The sequence below is a fragment of the Falco naumanni genome, chromosome 7, assembly GCF_017639655.2.
Source record: "Falco naumanni isolate bFalNau1 chromosome 7, bFalNau1.pat, whole genome shotgun sequence".
In the NCBI taxonomy this organism is placed as follows: Eukaryota; Metazoa; Chordata; class Aves; order Falconiformes; family Falconidae; genus Falco; species Falco naumanni.
In genome coordinates this window covers 34060817-34082482 of record NC_054060.1, presented here as the reverse complement: position 1 = coordinate 34082482, position 21666 = coordinate 34060817, and the positions used below count along the sequence as shown (strand labels likewise).

General features: G+C 43.8%; 1 protein-coding gene across 3 annotated transcripts in view; it reads left to right on the top strand.

Annotated features, from left to right (window-relative positions):
* The window catches only part of FBXO34 (F-box protein 34), a 40227-nt gene that overhangs the window by 7101 nt on the left and 11460 nt on the right, over positions 1 to 21666 (top strand). Inside the window, exons 2-4 of one of the 3 annotated variants that reach the window (XM_040600254.1) lie at positions 7199 to 7277; positions 7396 to 7492; positions 21404 to 21603. In XM_040600254.1, the coding sequence (XP_040456188.1) occupies positions 21527 to 21603 (77 nt within the window). In that variant the 5' untranslated portion in view covers positions 7199 to 7277; positions 7396 to 7492; positions 21404 to 21526. The remainder of the gene's footprint in view (positions 1 to 7198; positions 7278 to 7395; positions 7493 to 21403; positions 21604 to 21666) is intronic. The other 2 variants (XM_040600253.1, XM_040600255.1) reach the window with 2 other exon arrangements.

Below are 21666 nucleotides of genomic sequence, written 5' to 3'. Positions count from 1 at the left end.
TAAAATCTCCGAAAAGACTTTTTTTCTTCCTCCCCCCCAGTCTAGACCAGGCATAATTATGTTCGTGTGTATGTGTAGGCTTGGGTGTTGCCACTATGCAGCCCAGCAAGCAATTTGAAGTCCTTGGGCTGTTTAAGACCAAAATTTCTTGTAGCATCAAAGGCAGCAGCTATCCCTCTGCATCTGGGTAGGTGAAATAATGTTCAGTTGTATCTAAACTTCAAAGAGTAACTCGCAGCTTGTGCCTGTGGTTTGGTTTTCTGTAATGTGTCATACTGGAGGCTGTATTTTTTAAAAAGACTTTGGACACTGGGTTCAAACAGGACTTGGTGTGTGTCGACTGGTAGTAGCTGGTGTTGAAGTGGGGTTTGTGTTTACCAGCTCACATGCTTCCAGAGGCAAACCAGTTCCCTTTTGATTTATGAAGGTCTTCACTAAGGTCTTTGTTCTGAACTTTGCCTTACCTAAGTCATCATTGCAAAGCGTAAAAACCCTTCCCATCATGAAGCCTCTGCTTTGGCATTGAGACTGTAGTCTTAAAAGCTTTGAAGGCATAAATAAATTGTGCTTCACCCGTCCTGACTCCCGAGGTTGAGAGAAGCTCCCTGTAAACATACATGCAAAGCTACCCCTTATTCTCCTGCTGTTAGACGGCTCTTGCTTTGGTATCGTACTGCCTGTCACACTGACTGAGACTTTTCTCGTTCATTTGCCTTCCTGACCACCTGCATTCGTCCTTGTTCTGGTGAGATTTTTTTTTTGTCCCTGCGTAGGACGTTTGCACCCCAGGCCATCCACTGCTGCACAGTTGGGGCATGCAAGGCATGGTAGCTTGAGACAAAGGTCAGGGACTTGGGAAGTGAACTCCAAAAAATAGCCTTAAGGAAAGCCTGTCCTCTGGAACTGGTTTTCTAGACCTCGCATTTAACCATCAAGGCACCACAGCTTGCCATTGAGTGTGGGCCAGACTTGGTTTCTTGCCTATTTTTTTATTTAATTTCCTTTCTAAAGAAGGATGGCACTCTACTCTTGTGTTTTTTTTAATGAGTTAACTTTTATCTTAATAAACACATGAATGAAGTCATGCAAAGAGCACTTGTTTATGCATCTGAAATCTAAGTAAATCTGCTACCACTTCTGAAATTTGGGCTGTGGGAGGATTGCTGGTAGCAATGAATCCATCTTCCATGGTGTTAAGAAAAAAATCCCTGTGTTTCTCTTAGAATGCATATGGATTATTTTTTTTTTTGCTGCAGTAGGACTGCAGATGTAGTCACATCAAAATAACTTGATTTGAATTGGTCTTGCAGCACAAGCAGTTGGAGATGCGGCTTTGCTACAAGTTACTGGGAATTCTCTTTCAGTGCAGCTTTACAGCCCACACTGTGGATGGGAGCTCCGAGCAGTTTGAGTCGCACCCCCTCTGCAGATAGTGCATGGGATGCCACCAACAGTGGACTCAACCAGTTTTCCTAATGATTGCTTTGTTAGGCTTTAGCAGCTTGTGGGATTGTTAAAATGGTGCCTGCTGATGTGTCAGCTCTAGGCTTCAGTGTAAGTTGTAGGACAAATAGTAGTAGTTCGTGTATGTTTGTAGCAAATGTCTCTGCAGTGTACTGTATACTCTTCCTAAAAGTCTTCTTTCTTCCTGTTTTCCCTCTTTTGGATCGGTAAATATAGCCAGTGAGGAAACGGTTCTGTATGGATTTTGGGACGTTAACACAGCTTCATCCCTGGCCTGACTGGATCCAAAGAAGGGAAGGCACCAGAGCATCCTGCAGGGATGGTGCATGCGTCTTTGGGAAAACATCTTTCTAAGAGATTGGGAAGAACTTGACTTGGAAAGAAATCCAGGGACTTTTAAGTGTAAAACTGTTGCATCCATAGTGGAGCCATACAGAGCAAGTTTGTTGATGTTGCTAGTTGCATTAATACTGGTTGTAAGGTGGATTTTTCAAAAATTTTTTTTTTTTAGGGCTGGGGGAATCCCCCCAGCCCCTAGCTCTTCCTTATGTTACCTGGGTCACAGCACACCAGCAAGGAGTTGCTTATCAGGTGGCTGTCCAGACAGAACAAGAGTCTGTCAGGCTGCTTTCCATTTGAAAAAAAACTAGCAATATTTTTTTTTAAATAAGTAAATGTAGAAGCTTGTGGTCACAGACAGAGAAACTTTACTGGGGTGTACATGAGGCAGAGGCTGATGGAGAAGATGTGTCTTTAATGAGACCAGCTGGTATTGCTGGGGTGGAGGGGAGGATGAGTGAACTTTTGGGCATGAATAAATGTCAGCTTATTTTATCAGAATTGCAGTTTGGAAGCATGGATTTACTGTGAGTTGCCATTTGGCTTTGGGGTTTCTGAGGCCTTTCTACGTATTCCCTATTAGCTGCTGTTATGGAAGAAGCTGTGTACAGGGCTTTACAAACATGACACTCTTTAAGGGAAGGTAGGTGCAAATGGCTCAGGTAAAATGAACCAATGTTTTCAGGCTGGAATCAGTAAAGCTAGACAGTGCCAGCAAAGGATACCTGTGTCCCGAGTTTAATATATTCACAGTGGCTGTACCAAGGAGGATTAGTGAAAGATGCTTAAAGCTAGCAGGAACAGCAATGCTTTTCTTTGACAAGTGGTGTGCTTTTAGTGGAATAGCTGAATGCAGGCATGTTAAGCTTAATATATGCGTGTGTGGGTACCTGAGAAAACATCCCATTAAGTAAGCCAGTAACTTCCTTCTGAGGAGATGCCGAGAATATCACCTTTGCTGCCAGTCAGGGCCAAGCCAGGCTTGTTAGCAGCTTGTAAGTGACAGCCCTACTTTGCTCTGTTGGTATTTTAAGTGATGAGGGTAGCAGAACTAGAAGGAGAGGTGATAACGTCTGTGCTGTTTTTTTCTTTTATTTTGGGGGGGGGGGGGGGGGGAGGCGAGAGGAGGAGGAGATGGGACTAATTGCATACCTTCCAATTCCAGTTACTTCATTACTGAATAATCACTGGAGCAGCCCTGCGATCTCCTCTGACAGCAGATAAGTGGTGTGGCTTGCAGCACTTAAATCTAAACAAAGTTTAAGTGCTTTTTCCTTTTTTCCCTGGAGTGAAACTGCAATTTTGTTATGTGAATGTTAGCCAGGACAAAGTTGTTTTTGCAGCTGTCACGATGCTTCTCTGGGCTTTGTGCATGTTAGAGGTGTGTCCCCAGTGTGTGTAGCAAAAATATCCTAAAATACTGCATAAAACTACAAAAGTAAAAATACTGAAAGTGAAATACTTACCTGGCAGCTTTGGTTGAAGGCTCTCCAAGTAGTTTGTCAGGTGAAGATCTGTTTAGCTTTGACGTTGGATGTCTCAAAGGGTTTAGATATAAACCAATGAACGTTTAGATTATATTTCCTTTCCATAGTGATATGTGTTAATTAGTTTCTCTGTCTGCATTAGGCCCTGAATAGTGAAGTAAAACAGCCTGAGTGCTTGTCTGCTGCTTCAGAATACGAGTCCCTGCAGTGAGGGTTGTCATGTTGATGAGGCCGTAGCAGAACTGCATAGTTTTGGTTCCCCAGTGTAGAAATGGCATTGTAGGCAAGCCATATGATGCAAAAGAGAATTTCTGGGCAGAGCTTCAGATAGGGTTTTTGTCTGTCTTTGAAATGGGATAAAAATGCATTTGTGCGTCAGGCTGAATCCTGATAAAACACCTTCTTGGAACTGGTGGTGATCATGATGATGATTCTGAGTTGCAGTCTTAAGGCGGTGAGAGCACTGCAGACAAGTGCCTGGATTTTGCATAGTGTAGTACTGGGCAAAGCTTAAACTTTTGTCAGGCTAACTTTTCTGGACTGTCATAGAACTGTTAAATCTGATCTATTCCTAAAAAGCCAGCTGACAGTGCAATCTGAGCCACATACAATTCTTTGTCTCTGCTTTTGACTTGAATGGAAAAGCAGTTTGTTTTCGCATTAAATCAAACTCAACTGTCACTGCCCCAAAGGGGGTCTGTTCTTGCAGGCTCTGCTTGGACTCTAGGCGGAGTGCTCTTGGCTCTTGCTGCTTTTTGCCGTAAGCCTGGTAACTCAAATCAGGACGATGGGAGGATGGTAATACACTGAGACAGATAATTGTTGGCAGGTAAAATGTCTTGGGGAAGAAAACGTAATATGCTTTTTTAATGTTGATAGTTTCTGTACATTTAGGCTTGGTTGTCTTGGTTGTAACTTTGGGTTGGCAGATGGGGTTGATCATGTAGAGCAACTCGGTATGGATCCAACTGCAGTGTTAAGCTCTTGGAATAACTTAAGGTGAAGTGATAGTGAATTTCAAAGAATTGATGAGTATGAAGTTTCCTTAGGCAGGCCCTGCTTTTATAGGGTGGCTTTCAGAGGGGGACCCAAACATGCTTTGTGAACTGGCCTGTGTTTTGCACTGGAGTGGATCCATGCTTTGATAAGAACAGTATGGGTTCTTTTAATGAGACAAACTGCATTACCTTTTTTTAAGGAGGTATTTATTTGTATAGGGGGAAAATCTTGCCCCCCCCCATGAAAATATGAAGCTGATCAGACTCCTGCATGCATTTTTAGCTGCTGATATCACAGGGACAGGAGGTTGGCAGGCTGGATTGGGTATTGCCTAAATAAAAACTAGATTCAGACTTGGGGTGTTACGTGGCAGCAGGGCTGCCTGCCCCCCAGCCAGCTCGCTGGGGAGGTCAACCCAGTGTGCTCTTGCCAGTTTCCTTGGGAGAAGGTCACAGGACACGAGACTCGTGTGGGAGCGTGGGTGCTGTGCTGCCTGTTTAAAAGAAGTCGGGGCCTTGGCTTTGTGGGGAGAAGAAGCTAAAAGATGGGCTGTGATAACTTTTTTGTGCTGGCCAACGTGCTCAGAGGGTAATGTAAGTGGAAAGGGAGTTGCCAGTGGACAGGAGGTTCGGCTGGGTAGTCAGGAGGGGTCTGCAAAGCACAGCTTCTTCCTATGAGTGGGTGAAGCTCCTCCACCTATATGCTTATGATGAGGGCAAATACATTGCATAGAGTAAGAGCTTGGCATCTTTTGCACTGAGATGGACTGCTGGTTGCTAAATGGTCTCTCAAACCCACAGTGCTGGGTTCTGCTTTGTTAATTGTTAAACGGTTATGTGTGGCTGTGTTCCCTTCCTCCAGTAAAAAAGTTAATCCTACATCTCAAAATGGTCCGTCTGCCTTCCCAGCACTGTGCTTAGTATTTCTGGAATTGCCCTTGGGTCTGTGCAAGTTGACAAGGCTCTTGTGACCGTTTGGGATGGTGAGTGGCCTTCCCCATGCTCTGCTTCTCCTCTTGAAGTTTGTTAGCCAAGCTTCCACAGCAGCCACCCAGCCTTGGCTCTCCTCTGGCCTTTGTTTGCCTCTTAATGGTTGAAGTGTGCCTCGGTACTTCCTTCCTCGCTTCCCTGTGTTCGGCTTGGGGATTTCATCGCCCTCTGAAGCAACGTAGCCACTTGAATCAACGCTCATGACTGGGAGCGTGGATGAGTGTCCACAGGTTTTTACATTGGTGTGTTCGTGAGCTGCGGTGGATATCGAGTACTTGGTTATGATCAGTCTTGACTGTAGAAAATGAATTGGAGGCAAATGATCCAGTACAGGAGACTTTTCTGGGGAAAAGGTTTAATGAGTACCTGAAGGGCCACAATCCTGTAGATTGTGTGTGGTGTCATGTAGCTGTGAGTGAGATTTCTTTATTGCAGAAGCTGGATTGATTCCTCAGGGCTGGGTAGCATCTGATCTTTTATGTGAGGGAGGGGAAAAAGCTGTCCGACTTTAATCTGAATTTACTAGGTAGTTAATAAGAAAGATCTCTGCACTAAGTAACATGTTCAGCCTCTGTTATGTTGCAGGAGCTCCATGGAGATGAAGCCTGCTGGCTTTATTTTGCTCTGAAAACCATTTGGCTTAAAGTTGCCTTCAGAATCTCAGCCTGCGCGGTACTCGCAACTGGGTAACCTGCTGGGTGTTTAAGGGCTGAGCTTGGGGCAAAGCCTGGATGCTTTGGTGGCTGAGAGGTGATATTGGCACATGGAGCTTGTCATTCAGCTGTTCTGCCAAGACCAGTGTGCTTCTTGCCTGTCTCTTCATCCCTCTATAATTTACCATTTGTATTTAAAAGTAGAGGGATTTAACTTTTGTTTCCTCTGCAGTTGTGGTCCATAGGAGCAATTAGCCATTGTGAGGGTGTGCACTGGAGCTGCCTATGGTAGCTGATTGTGTAAACTGGTATTGCTAAAGCGAGCAGGGAGCAAGTGAATGTATTTGCACCAGTCATCTAGAAACTGGTATAATTCGGGCCTGAATCAATCTCAGGCTGAAACAGGTTGTGGAATTTATGTGTACACCACTGTTGGGGTGTGTGGCATTGCAGAGACAAAGAAACAATGGTTCCCAGCCCTGGGGCTTGTGTTCAGTATTAGATAACGACACATGGGGTAATTATAGCCAGGGACCTGGGTGGAGGGGTTAGGAGAGGGTGAGGGGTGCATCCATGTAGAGAACAAGAAGTGTTCATTGTTGTGTCGGCAGCTTGTTAATGGCACTGTTAAGAAATTGTGGGTGCGTCTGAGGTTATAGGAGGGATGGCAGTCAGCTTTGTAGAAGGAAGTGTTGAGTGAGTTATAGGAGACACGTGGATTAATACGAGAAAGCGGAAGAAGGTAAACTGAAACTAGTCAAGTGTATGTATGGGGAGTGGCTGTGTTTACAAGGAAGCTGAACGTGCAAAAGCAATGGCACTCAGGGGTGGTGAGGAATGTGGGTAGTGGAGCAGTGACTGGGAATCTGCACCCAGACCCCCAAACACATGTGCTTTTTGAGAATGGAGGAACAGGTGGAGAAAGGGGTTTGGCACGGCTACAGAGAGCTTTGTGGTCTCTCCTCTTGGCTGCCCCATGGCTCCCACATGGCTCCCACAGTGCCAAAGCAGCTTCTGCCCAGCTGCCCTGTGGGACTTGTGTGGCAGGGCAGCTGCCTGTAACTGTAGCTGCTGGACTCTTCGGGGTGTACTCGGGTATCAGCAGTGAAGACCTGCTTGAATTGATGGTGTTTCACATGCCAGCAATGCATTGGTGGTTGTTCCTGTGTGCCCTTTGCACTGGGCAAACCAAATCTTTTGGGTTTTAAGAGTTGTAACACTGTTACCATGCAATTAATTTCCTTTTTCCTTCCCTTTTGCTCTTCAGAAATGCCATTCTCATGAGTATGCAAGGAACCTACAGAACTGTAATGTCTAACCCTACATGGAATAACAGCTCTTTGAAGGTACCACCCTTTTTTAACTACATGGCTTTGTTATAGGTTGGGTTAATGATGCACTGATCTTTGCTTCAAATCTCGAAATTGAAGAACCATGTCTTATGTAATGCTCTGTCTTCCAAAGGGATGACAGTGCTGTTAACATGCCAGCCTCTGATTTCCAGCGCTTGATCTGGGGTGCCAAGGGGCCATCGCTGTTTTTCTGTGAACCATCTCTTTAGGTAGGTCTGAGATATTGCCTTGGGAACAGATGGTGGTTTCTATTCAGAGCGCTGAACTAAGATTTTGTCATACTTGGTGGCCATCCTTGGAAACATACTCCCCTTCTTTTTAGTGATGCCTGATGGCTTGCCTGTTTGTCATCTTCAACTTGATGACCTTCCGGATAGTCTTGATGAGAGGTTTCTAGCTGTATTTATGAAGAATGTAATGATAAAGTGCAGTTGTGCTTTAACACTTATATTGAAATGTCTTTGCTGTTTGTGCTGCATTAACCAACTCCCAGGCGTTGGCTTGCTCTGCTGTCTGGTCCTGCAGTGATGCCATAATACTGAATTTTGGACTGCCCTGTACGTTACCGTGGCAACAGGCTGATGTCACAGACTCAAGGACGTGACTTCAGTGTATGATCATGCAGAGGCATGATCAGATTCGTGAAGGAGAAAGCTGACTAATGCACATCTCAAAAGCAAACAAGGGGGAATGCAGGTTATGGCTGACCAAGCAAGGTACTTCAGTATGAAGACTCCCCTTTTGGACAGAGGGAGGGGCTGATCATGTCTTCTATGACAGATGAGCTTCTCCTTACCATAGATAAGCAGACATCTCGCAGGTATCCTATACCTTTTAAAAAGGTGGTGTTCTGGGGTGGGGAAACTTGCTCTCTGGTTTCAGAGCTTTGAAAGGGCACTTTTTTGTTTTAGTGTTAAAGAACTCCTCAGTGGTCTTGTAAGCCCACTGAGAACACTTCAGCTTGCTTAATGTTGTTCAAACAGTTTAATTGGTTTTCCAAAGCTTTTATTTTATCCATAACATTGGAAGGTGAAAGGGGAACTCTGCATCTGCATTATGGTCACATTTTCCTATATCCTATTAGCAGATTCCAAGATTGTTTAATGTGATCTCCACCCATTTCATTTGGCTGCAACCTTTGCTCCCATGAAAACAAGGCTGATTGTTCTGAATTGCTGTGTGTATGTGCTTTGGCACGGCATGAAGGTACCTATAATAACACAACCATTGTCTGGAAAAAAAAGCAGTTTGCAGTAATAAGTACAAATAAAAGGGTGCAGTACTGGGGCAAGACAAATAATGGTCGTTTTCCCACCCATTACGTACAGCAGATTCTCGACATGGTCACCCCTCAGCATGACAGGGATGTGGGCTTTAGCATAGTATGTGAATATTGGGAATAAGGGACTGAAATATTTGCATGTTGTTCCAAGTTTCTTTCCTGGACGCGGTTCCATTGCTCATATCTACGGATGGGGAGACTGAATGACTTTTGCACAATGCGGTATTTTATTTGCATGCTGTGAGCAGTTTAACAAGTGTGTGTGCTAAATGAAGCATTCCCACTTTCAGTTAGCAGCTGACGCACCCTTAAAATAAAAAAAAAGTGCCTTTAGGTTGAACAGTGGGGTTTTGAGGGGTGACATTGTGCTGTGTGTTTGAGGAAATGGTTGTGCCAAGCCTGAATGTTAACTTGAAATGCTGTGGGATTCAGCAAACAACCAACTAAAACTCCTTCGTGCTGAAGTAATTTTTGCTCATCTCTGCACTTTGTGGAATAAAAGCTGTTATAGCACATGATCTGGCAGTAACGTAATTGTTTTAAATGTTCGGTGTCACAGGAATAGAGGATATTTAACCGAAACTGGCATTTCTTACAGCAGTTTGGTTGCCTCCCAGGACAGGAAGCTGTAGAGTGTTAAAAAAGAGGCATGGAAGGAGTTTTAACAATCCTCTCTAAATCAGGATGCTTGAATTCAGTGCCTGGCCTTGAGCTGAAAGGACTGGAAGCTCTGCAAGATTCAGTGATTCATGCTGCGCTGCAGCTAACAAGAAGATAATGGTGATGGACTATCAAGAAGGCAGCCTTGCTGAAAAGAGAGGCTTTGTGATACGGTTAAGGGGAAGGAAGTCTGGAGAATTTAGAAAAGGAACAGATGTTTTCGGAGGTGGGGAAAATCTTAACTATCCATGTAGCTGGCTCTCACAGAGGAGCCAGCAGAAGGAACTTGATACCAAACAAAAGTAGGCACACCCAATATTTAGCACAGGGATCCTGGAAAGCTGCTTTTCAGTGCTGCAGCGCTTCCCTGTTTGACAAATACCTTGTATGACGACATATTGCAGAGGCAGAAGTAAATAATTTAAGCACCTGTGAGTGTGTGCAGAGGTGTGTGTAAAAAGAGTTTGGAGGTATTTTGTTCTCCTCTTGAACAGCAATGAAAAAAAAATATATTAGTGGATATATGAAATGTTACTCAAAGCAGGAAGCAGAGAAGGGATGCGGTTCCCTGAGAAGGAAACAACAGCAGAAGATGCATTAAAAAAGCTGAGAGGCTGCTTGTAGGGTGTGTTTGTGAACTGGGATGATGGGAAGTGTGATAAAATAGATTGCTGATCTTGTGTATCGAAGTCCAGGTGGCAATGATTTTTCAAGTTGTTGAAACTTGCATTCAAAAAAAACCCTGTTGTGCTCTTACTAATAGGTTAATGTACTGTAATTGACTGTGAAATAAACCTGGGGGAATTTTCGTGTCTGTATGTGATGCACAGCCTCTTTGCTGTCTACTTGGCAACTGTACCTTCAGATAATTAAAAGCTGTTTTTTAAATCCACTCTTCTTTCAGCTCTTAGGTTTTTGCATCTTGCTGCTTCTGAGAGCTGTCAGTCACTCTTCTGGCTAAGGTGTAAAAACCAAGATAATGTGGTTTCAGGAAAGGAAAACTGCAGGTGAATCTTTCTATTTAAAAAAAGCCCCTAAACATCAACCAAAACACAAAACTAGGTGAACGTGTGAGGCTTTTTAACACACACATCACTGCTGCATTTCTATAAATAATTTAACTTTTCCAGTCTGGTGTGGAAAACTAAATTCACTTTGACTTTCTAAGATCTCATGCCCCTTGCCCCTCTAAAATCAATTACCAAACTTCCATGGCTGCCTTTGCTTAGGAAGCAGTTGTAATTACCCAGAAATTACAGGAGTTGTTCAGCACAGGGATCCTCCGGTTTCAGCGCATAGTTTCATCGCTCTGTAGTGTTTTGAGAGGCCGAAGGGTGGGATGCAGCTACAATGACTTTCCAGATTCCTAACAGTGTGAGGGACTGTTTTTAATAGTGATGATAAAAACAGCTATTCCCAGTTGGAGGTTAGTCAGTGGTACAATTATCAGAGCTATGAAATAGTGCAGGGATGGCTCAGAATGGAAAAACTAAGGCTTAAAATGTATTTTCTTGAGGGAGCTGTTTGAAACTTTCCTGCACGCTCATAGAAAATTAGTGAGAGATGTTAAATGGTGAGAGATCAAGCTGATGGGGCTTGTGATTACTTTGGCAATTTAGTTTTGGGGCTAACAAACTTAAGCTGGCTTTTGGGAGAGGGATTTGGTAGCAATTTGTTGATGAAAGCCAGCATGGTGAGTAGGAGCTGGCATGTTTGATTTGTAAGGTTATGGTCTTCTGCTCTATGGTGCGCTCACACCAGCTGCTCCGCTGGGGAGCCTAAAAATGTGCTGAGTATTTTCACAGTAAAGTAATAATCCCCACCTTAAAATCTGGTTTGCTTAAACCATCCTTTTTAAAACACAGTTGTGGGTACCTTATTTTCTGCTTACTTTCTTGGTGATTTGTTGGTTCTCATTCAAATTTTCTCCATTTTGTCCAAGAGGAGGAAACATTGAAAAGAGAATATTGATTGTTACTGGTGGGGAGCAGTGGGAAATACAGAGTTAGATAGCAATATGTATATTTCTCCTTTTCTGTCTCGCTTATAAAACTGTCTGTGCATTAATAAGTCTAAGCGTCTTGTGAAACAAGCCCAAATCTGATGTTTTCAGGTGAACGTCTAGAAGAGTTCTAAAATGATCATTAACCTGGAAAGAATTGCACCAGAATTATTTCTGGTGTCCTGTTTTTGGTCTGTGCTACTGAATTCTGAAGATGAAACATGAAAAGGGAAGGATATGCCGCAGAAGTTCACAGTTAACAAGGCACTTGAGGGTGCAGAAGCTATCCTTTCCTGAAATTTAGCTGTTATTTTGAGATCTTTCTTTTTTTCTTTAAAGAAGAGTGAATTACAGCAGAATTTGTGCTACGCTTGGATTTTCTGAAAATTTAATCATGTTAGTTGCTAGGCATATCAACTACAAAGCTCTGAAAATAAAAACCTATATTTTACTTCAAGTAACTCTTGAGTTATTAATGGAAAAAGAAATCTTTAAAAATGTAGCCAAAAAAAGATTAAAGATGCACGGAATTGGTAGGTTTCAAAATTAGCTTATATTTTAAACAGTTTTTTGAAAAAACATGCAAAAAGATACTGTATTTTTATGTTGGTCTACACTGCAGTTTATTGGCCAAAACCCCAGGTTTATCTGTAGCTGAGTTATTTCAGCAGAAGACGTTCTGTGTATGTTCTTCTAAAAATTTGTGTAAAACCAAACAGATACTTTGGCTGGGAAAGAGTTTTAGTGTGCGTTCTTGCCTGCCTTCTGTCTTCATCTTAAGCTATTTAGCCGTGGCTTGTGTCAGAGTGTTCAGAATCGGTTCTGGTCTCTTTGAGCAGGTTCTGCGGTTTGCAGGCTGCAAAGCAGTCTAGCGGTGAGAAACATCCTCCACATCCAGGTACTGTTTCTTGGAACATTCACCTGCATTTGTGTGGCCCCAGCTCTGCTCGCCAATGCTTCCTCCCTGTATCTGCTCCCGCTGAGCTGTACGTGCTTGGATGAGCTCTGCTGTGTGATGGCTGGGAGTGCCTACTTCTATGTGATGGATAACTAGAGAGTCTGCTTTGCTTACAGGATTGTGCCAAGTGCTGTTGTGAGTCCCACCTGCATTGCTGTGTTATTCCTTCTGTCACTGGTTTGGATTACACCTCTGTTTTGCTGGCTTTGACAGCCTGCTGTCCCGTTTCCTTGCCATGCCATGGGTATGACTTTATACTGCAAGCCTGGAGCTGTTGGAGAGACGCTAGTGCAGTGCACGATGGTAGGCAAAAAACATGCTGCTGGATTGAAATGATGGGGCCTCATCCTGCCTGTAGTGAGCAAGTGACTCTGGCACTGTGGCCAATTAATCCTCTAATGAAGAGTGAAGATCGGCAGCCTTTGATGTGCAGTCCAGTTGAAGATGTGTGATTCTTGTGTGTCGTGTCAGTTAAACAGCGCCAACGTTAATGGCATAGTCAGGATAACTTTATTTAGGTTTTGTGAAAAATTGTGTGGTGAGTTATCCTTGGCCAACAGCCGAATGCCCACCCAGCTGCTCGGTCACTCCCCCTCCTCATCAGCACCTGGGAAATAGGTTTAGAGAGTTTAAAGCTCCAGATAAAATCAGGGAGATTACTGTTGTGGACAAAACAAAAGAAACAATTTATTGCCAGTTAAACCTGATTTGAGTAGAGAAAAACAAAGATAAACATTAAACCAACCCCTTTCCTCTTGCATTTCACTGCAGGGGAATACCTGCTCTGCCACAGAGCACCTTCTCCCTATCCTTCTCTGACCTTGGGCGGGCTTTTTCCCCCTCCTCTGTTGAGTGTTTTTGCCCCTTCTTAAATATGTTTTTGCAGTGGTTGCTTGGCTGATGGGCTCAACGGTGTGCTGGGGTGGGTCCGGGTGGAGCCAGCTGGAAAGGGCCTGGGGCAGCCCTGACCTCCTCCTGCAGAGGCTGTGTTGGAACCTGACACTAATTAGTGATCTTTTTGGTCTTAGATTGTAGCCTGTTCTTTGGGGGTTTTGTTTGGTTCTAGAAGATACCACTGGAAAGACCAGTGAATCCAAAGCTTGTTGAGAAGGTATTGGGTAGTGGTGTGTCTTGTTTGTTTGCAGGTGGGTGGGTTGGTTTTAGATGAATGATCTATAATCTTAATGAATCTGTTCTGTTGGAAGTTTTCTGTCCTCAGCAGATGTAATGACGCACTTTTTTCATAGAACGTTTTATAACAATAGTTTAAGCTTCCTTTTACATGAATTCTGAAGTTGGGTATAATACTGTAACTTTTCCTGAGTTTGTAGAGTAGAATATGCTGACCTATAAATTTGAAATGTTGGAATTCAGCATTTTTTACATTATCCTTGCAAGGTGAGTTTTCTGTGAAAGCATGGCATTGGGGCATCAGTGTCCTAGTTTAAACAAAAATTTGAAAGGATTTAAGATTTCATGACAAATCATGAGGCATTGGTTCAAAAACTCATGGAAGATGCTAGTATGTGAAAACAAGGTTGATTCAAGAGTGTGATAGAAAAAAATTGGGCATTTTGGATTTCAGAAATACTTGCAACTAATGGCACAGTTACTTCCAAAAGGTTTGGGGTTTGAGTATTGTTACACTTAATGTAGTGTTTGTGTTGCTGAGCAAGACTTTTGTTTGTTGAATTCTGTTTTGGAGACCCTTAGGAAAAATTTGGATGCTTCAGAGATGCCTGGTGAATCTTGTAACATCTCAGCTCGGCAATGGATTGGTAGAATGAATCCATGTGAACAAAATGATGTCATTTTGCTTTGAGTGTTTTTTGTTGTTGTTGTTAGATGTTTTTGTTTGGTGTTTTTGTCTTAGGGGAGAAGTGTTGTTTTTTGGTGTTTCGTTTTGTGCCTGTGTCTTGTTGAGAAAATGTCCACAGTGGTATAGGACAGAAAAATCGACAATGTGACTTTGGTTATAGGGTAAGATTCCACAGAATTAAACAAAAATGAATTATCCCTTGTTCTGATAAACTATTGAGGGTAGGACCTGTGATCAGGGTATATGGAGTAGTCTCTGTGAAAGAAGAACTATCAGTCCAAAGGCTGTTTCAAACCAGTTAGAGCCATATAAACCAGTTAAAGCCATATTTAATTCAGGCAATTAAGTATCAAAGCTGATGAATTTAGTGTTTAACATAGTAATCTTCTCTGGGATTTTCCTGACTAGCAAAGTTCTAAAGAAGGAACTGTATTTATTTACTGGATACTTAGCTGTAGGTTTGGTCTTTCACTTTAGAAGCCATTTACTACCCCACAGAGAGATGCACAATTATTGCTGTACATGGTGTGCCCTGGTGCAGGGGGACTTCTTGCCTATATAGTGGCATGTATGAGATTTTTGGTTTCCTGCTGACATTTATTTTGTTGGTATATGCCAGTAAAATGGCCAGTCCTGTGCTGGAGTACAGAGACTCAAAGATACGCTTGTAATCAGAGAAGTATTGCAAATGGGTTGATTTTCACTGTGTTGTAAGAGCTGCCACAAAACAGGCAAAGGAAACTTTAAGAATTAGAGTGGTTTGTTATGCTGTGCTGCTGGATCACTAACAAATTTATGGGCAAACTAGTGAGTAATTACTGTCAGGCAGGCCATGTGATGGTCAATTTATTAGATGTTGCAGCAAAAACTAATCTACCAAATGTGTGCCAAAATGAGTCAAGTGGACCTCTCCAGCCAGGATCCCTAACATCCACAGGCAAAACAGGGTGATGAAATTACTGTTGACAAAGCTAATCTGCCACGTCAGTGTTGTAATAATAATCAGGATCATCTTTAGAGAGCTAACGTTGTGTTCTTGAAAAAGATAGGATGATTCTTCGTGCTGGTTTTAACTGGCTTTCTCTAGAACGGGTCAGGTTGGCTTTATTGGCATTCAGGCTAATCGCTTTCAGGTAGGCTGTTGATGTTTCTGTCTCTGATGTTTGTCCTAAAACTGCCTTTATTGTCAATTGTGCATTTTGCAGTCATTTTTACTGTTATTTGCACATACAGGAGCAATCTGGCGAGACCTCAGCCTTACAAAACGAGGGCACAACGTCTCCAGAGCTCTGGGAGTGCTTCTTTACTATTTTTGGAACCAGCTCTATTGCTTCTATTAATAGGAAGGCTTCTGGAAGCTTTCTCCTTCCCCTTGCCCCAAGGAAGCAGCCTTTCAGCCGAGCTTTCATTAATTCAGAATCTGCATGGCAAAACAAATCTAGTTTTACACACTAAATAATTCAGACATAGCTCATGGATCACGTGGCCTCGAATGCGCAGCATTACAGTGTCTTCACCCATGCCCTGTAACCGGAGGATGCAGTGGCCATAGCCCTGCTCTGGGGTGGTTAGCTAGCCCCTGTTTGTCATTCGGGGCACACAGCAGGTTGTGCGGTGACGAGTGCCATGGTAGGTGGTAGCTTTCTAGAAAGCAGAGTAGTGTGTGATCTGGGTGTGTCACCAGCACTGCAGCAGCATTGGCAAGTAAGGGATTTACTGTTTTTATTTTCCTCTTGGATCAAGCAGAACAAATCTAATGAGCTGGTTCTTAACTTCTTCCCAATTGAGCAATGGATGATGTCCTTACCCAGATTGTGCAAGACATCTGAAACCTTTCAGGAATAGTTGAACAAGAGAAACACTTGTAATATTTTTTTTCCCAATATTAAAATGCAGGGTTAACAAGGTGCAGCAGAGCTTATCTTTATTTTATTTTTACTTTTGTTGGGAGAGGGGATGACTTAGTCGTCACCTAGAGGACAGAATGCATGAGAGCTACAAATTTGAAGCCTTTCATTTGTTGACACCATCTTGGAAGCAAGACAGGTTCTCCCTGTAGTGCTTCATTAGAATAAGCATTTCATATGCTTACTGGTACAGCAAGTAGCGCTGTTTGACAGAAGTGAAGAGTCAAATACTGCCTTGGAGCCCTACACGCTCATTTCCCTGCTTCCGAAACAGTCTGTTTTGCACACTGTGCTTTCTGAAGTGTTCCTTTCCACTGACTTGAAAGAAGCTAAAACCCACTTTGTAGCAGAGACTGTTCCTGGTGTGATTCAAGTCAGCTGAGTCCAGTCTGAGTTGCTGGGAACGTGGTCCTGCTGGGCTTTGCTAGTGCCTGCCGGGTCCAGGGGTAAGTGGGTTCAGGAAGCTGACCTCTTGTGGGTTAATTTTCTCCTAGTTCAGCTCCTTGAGCTACTTCAGGTGAGAAATCAGATGGGAACCAGTGCTGATAAAGGGGAAGAAGGTGTGAGAGGGGTGAGACCCTGGCATGACAGGAATTAGAGTGACTGAAAGAGTTGTGGGGCTGCACAGTGTTTCAGAGCGTCCATGTGCTGCTCCCTGCTGACGTGGATGCCCAAGTTCAAATTTATGTGGGAATCTTCAGATTTCAGTTAAATAACTGCTCTTCTGGTGTTAACAAGGGTCCAGAGTATGGATGGGGGCTTGGTGGAGCTTTGAGAAGGGCTGGAGTGAATTTGGTGGGGAAATGAGCCGAGGGCAATAGTAATGAGGTCCTGCTGCTTGGCCAGCTCCGATTCCTGGTGCCTAGAAGTGGTATGAGTAGGCTTTGGGGTATAAGTGGACACAGGAACATCCCACCTTGTGGACCCCCTGTGGCAGCTTTATTCCTTTTAGATAACATTAGATCTATGCAAATTCACACTTTTTTCCCATCAGACAGTGGGGAAGCTGAGCACACAAGGTTTTGCAAGGCCAACAATGTCTATGGTGGCTCCCATAGCCTCCTGCTGCAGGTGAAAAAGCCAAACTGCAGTTCACCAGGAGTGGAAGAATCTCATCTGATAGTAGTTAATAATCTTTGCACCTCTTAATGCTTGTGGGTTGGATACAGTGCTTTACTAATTACCTAGCTTCATGTGAGGGTTTGTTGGCAGTTGTGGGTAGGTGGAAACACAAATGTGAGGTCACTCTGAAACTCCTTTTAGTTAAAACATGCTTGTTTCCTCTTGTGTTGCATAAGACTTTCTATTAAATAAAGTAGTAAAACCTAGCTGGTAAACTTAGTGTTAAACAGTGGTTCTTTAAGGTGTTTGAAATGGGTAGATATTACATGAAGAACCCTAGAAAGAGAGGGTTGTGTTCCTCTAGGTGTCTAAGAGTGCAGTATGAGGAGCTGGTGTATCACTGCACTGTCCAGCCTAGTCTGGGAGCTGCTGCAGATCGCTGGTTGTTACCACAAACTGTGAACGTTGGGACTAGGGAGAGCTTTCTGCAAAAGCCTCTTGCTCAGGAGAGTGATGCTTTTGGAGGTGTCCCAGGGTGGGGTTGGGGGATGGGGCGGTTTGGGGAGGGAAGGAAGGCTGAAAGGTTGGCTATGCTGGGAAATGGCAGAATTGCATGTCTGGTGAAATAAATACTTTGAGACAAGTATCATGTAACAACCTAAACTTGAGCTGAGTGGTGGGGGAGTGGATGTGCAACCCTGCTCTTGCAAGAAAACAAAACCCCACACTGATGTCTCTATCATAAGGCCTCAGCACTGGCTGCTCTTTTTTAGATGTTTTTTAAGGAGTGCCTGTCCCCTCATAATGACAATTCTTTGTTCTGAGTTTTCCGCTGAAATACTTGCCATTGCTTTCTTCTGCATCCTGAGTGTGCTGATGCTCTTTGCCCAGCTGATCCAGTGCGATGGCCCAGCAGAGCCATCCTAAAGCTAGCCCTGCATGGAGTCGGGGTGGTCAAATGTGGTTTTACCAGCAGTAAAACTGCTCAGAACCAGTCCCAAGGCCATGCCCTCCTTCCTAGAAAGCAAATTTTCTAAAAGGATGGGCCCATCCTTCGAGCTTGTTGTTTACCAGTTATTATGGCTACTGTTTAAAACGCTTGCTCTTGCAGTGGAGCTTCAGCTACCAGAGTATCAAAAGCTGTAGTGTATGGCCGCACAGATGAAGAGACAGTGACACCCCTGCCCCCATCCATGCTGGCTGAGTTAATACATTTGTTTTCCTAAACTGCAGCAGTGTTCAAAACTGATAAGACAGGGAGTTCTGTGGGACCATTCAGCGACCTGCTGTCCATTGCTGAGAGGACGTGATGCTTAACTGCTGCCAAAAATCTGAGTCCTTCCCACATCTTATGCATAAAGGCATATGTTTGGAGGTGGTTTCAGAAAGGGATAACAACACGATTAGGTTTTTAACTTCCTCTTGTTTTGTTTCTCTGTGCATCTGTATTTCAGTTTTCAGGCTGTATCCAACTCTATGCAAAACTAGCAAATCAACTGAAGCACCTACTGATAAGGATCAGCCTTGGTAAAGAAACACACTGTGGTAGTTAAAGGGCAGCAAGTATCTGTGCTAGCTTGGATGGTGATTTTTTTCTTTTTTTTTTAATTCACAAGTACAGCTTTTTACTACTTACACAGTAGGAATTTGTCAGTAGCTTGCTGGCATTAATAGTCTTTCAGCTCTTTTCTATAGCCCAGCAGCTAGAAGAGCGGGGGGGGGGGGAGCATGCTTTGTATGGAGCTGTGTTTAGATCCGTGCTGCAGTGCCTGTCTGAACTTGTCTGTTTTGTCAGCTCGTGCTTCCCTCTAGTAGGTGCTAGTCCCCTCTTAAACGCATGACATCCCACCATGCGATGCCAGTGCCAGGATCGGGGTTGTAGCTGTCCCTGACCTGAACCAGTTTGATGGTTTTGCTTCTCAAGCTCTTTACTGCAAACAAGATACCTTTTGGTTTCAATTTTTTGTTTGGCACTTTTATCATTTACTTCTCAATTGATCTGCAAAAAATTAGGACTAGGACAAAACATCAGGAATAAGGGGGAGTTTTGGCTGTTGAAAAAGTGACTGGCATTCTTGAAATGATATGGTTACACTTATTTGGGTGTGGATATAATCATGTTTCTGTGGTACAGTTCCTGCTGAGTCTGAAATGCTAGTGTCAGTAAAGCCAGAAGCAAAGCCAGACAAAAGCTTGGATAAAAGTCAGAATTTCAGTGCCTCTTACTGATGGTTCATGGGAAAGTAATGATTTTCTGTTTAACTTTTGATTTTCATAAAGCACTAGGCATATGCTTTATTTCTCTGTGAATTACTGTTTGTGGATATATATTTTGCAGCCCACAAAACATCAGAAATGGCTGGTGTTTTATGCCTAGTTTTCCCTCCTGCAGGCAGGTCCTCCTTATAGGCTCTGGGTAGTCCAGTGAAGATGGTGTTTAACTACAAAGCTTCAATTTCTGCCCCTGTTAACCGTGGCAGCCTAACTCCCTGTCTTTCTGAATTTGTGGAGTAGAGGGCATGCTCTTATCCCCCCACGCTGCTGGTGCAGTGCCTCGCTCGTCTTCATCCAACATGTTTCTTTGCCTTGTGTAGAGCTCAGCAGAGATTTTTTTTTATGAAGACTTGAATGTGTTTATATAATACTTTATAGACTACTTTAGGCTCCTGCTTACTCAAATGTAGGCAAATGATTGACCTGTCATTCACACTCTCTAGAGGAATTGCTATGGCAGGCATCATGTCAGATGGCTCTAAACCAGCTTCTGTTTTCCCTGCTTGGAAAGTCATCCTTCATCACTTTCTTGGCGAGTGTGGCTACCCAGTTGGAGCGGGCTTTATGTCATGTTTAATATGTGTCAGTGTTAGCAGAGGTAGCATGGACTGAATGGAAAACAAAGTGCGTCAGTGTCAAGGTGATTCCCCCAAATACCCAAACAGTCTCATTCAGTAACTCCTGAGGAGGTAACAGACCACCAACAGTGTGATGCTCAGGTCTTAGATTGTGTTTACCTGGTGCACTTGGGAGGGCAGCCTGAAGACTTCGCCCTCCCCCCCCCCCAAAAAAAAAAAAGGGGGGGGGGGATGACACACACAACACCAAAAGTGCCAAAAAGGGAAAATGTCCTGATCACAGACTTAACAGTTAATAAATAGCCTACCAGATGACTCATCAAAAAGCCAGTCTAGGGAATGGGCAAGTTATGGCCCTGACAGAGGAACAGGGTGGGCTTTCCAGGCCAGGAGGGGTTAGTGGCCGTGCAGAGTTGTAAAACCACACCAGTCAAGCACCGAATACTTATCTTATACACTGAGCTGTGCATATGTAGGTGCTCTTCTGTGTGGAAGTTGTTTCTTTGGCAGGTGTTGCGGAAGGGGTGATGTGAGAGGCTCCATCTCTGCGAGAGCTTGGCTGCCAGCAAGCACGAACCTCCGGCGAGTGCCTCTGCCAGGCTGCGCTATGGAAATGCCACTGTAGGAATAGGGCAGCGGTAGGAGCACTGGGCGGAGCTGCTGGAAAGGAAAGAACAACCTGCTGTGCTAAATCACAAATCCCCTGGGGACACAGCTCTATAGTTAGCATCTTCCAATGGCATTTGTTTATTGCAGCATCACTGTGCGTGGTCCTCTAGGGAGGAAGCAGACAATCTTTAAAACAATTGTTGGCAATTCAGGCTTGAGTATTTGAGTTTTTCCAGAGCTCTTTTGCTGTGTCACTCTTTCCTTTTATGTTCCAACTTGAAGGTTGTTGTTTTTTCACCATCAAAGTACACGAAGGCGCCGTTAAGTACATCAAGTGTCTACTCCAAGGACAAGGTGTAGAAGGCTGCAACCTAGTGCGAATGAGAGATAGCGCAGAACAGTTTTGTTCTGGTGAAATCTGTGGTCTTATCTGTGTGTGATGCAAAGACCGGGCAGCTTTCACAAGGCTTGGAGGCTGCATAGTGTCATGTTTTTTGTCCTTTATGTAATCAGCCACATTATTTTGATTAAAATGCTAACGTTGACTCCTGGCAGCATCAAATCTTACTGCTAGCAGCGATTACCCTCCAAAGCTTGATGCAGTGCTAATCAGAAAGATCTTGTGCGTCCTGTTTGCATGGAACTCGGAACACAGCGTGTTCCATGGGAGGTGCCAAGGTAGTGCTGCAGTCATATATAAGGTGAAGGAAGCATTGTATGTGCAGACAGGCTGTTGGGGGGTGTGTTAGTTTGTATTTTAATGGTGTTCAGAAACTCGTGCTGCAATAATGGCATAATGGTGTTAAGTTCTTTTATATTGTTATATATATCTTTTGTATGTATGTATGTGCCTGCATATATGTGTTCATGTATTTTTCTCTTTCTTGGGAAGGAATCCTTGTCCTGACCATCTGTGCTTCAGTTGCTGCTGTACTGGAACGTGATCTTACTTACCAGTTGTTTGTTCAGTTTCTAGGTGGCAGAGACACGGTGAAGCTCTGTGTGGGGCAAGGAAAGCTGATGGGGAAGCCTTGCGTGTAGCCCAGGATGGACTGGCTGTGACGGTGTGCCTTAGCTGGAGCGGTAGTTACGATGAAGAGTTCCTGCAGAGCTGGCCTCCACAGGGAACCGCTAAATTCCACATCCTCCACTTTCCATCAAGTCAAACGGTATGAACAGACTGGCTGGCTTGCCCATGGTTAAGTATTTAGCACTGATACAGCCTTCTCCTT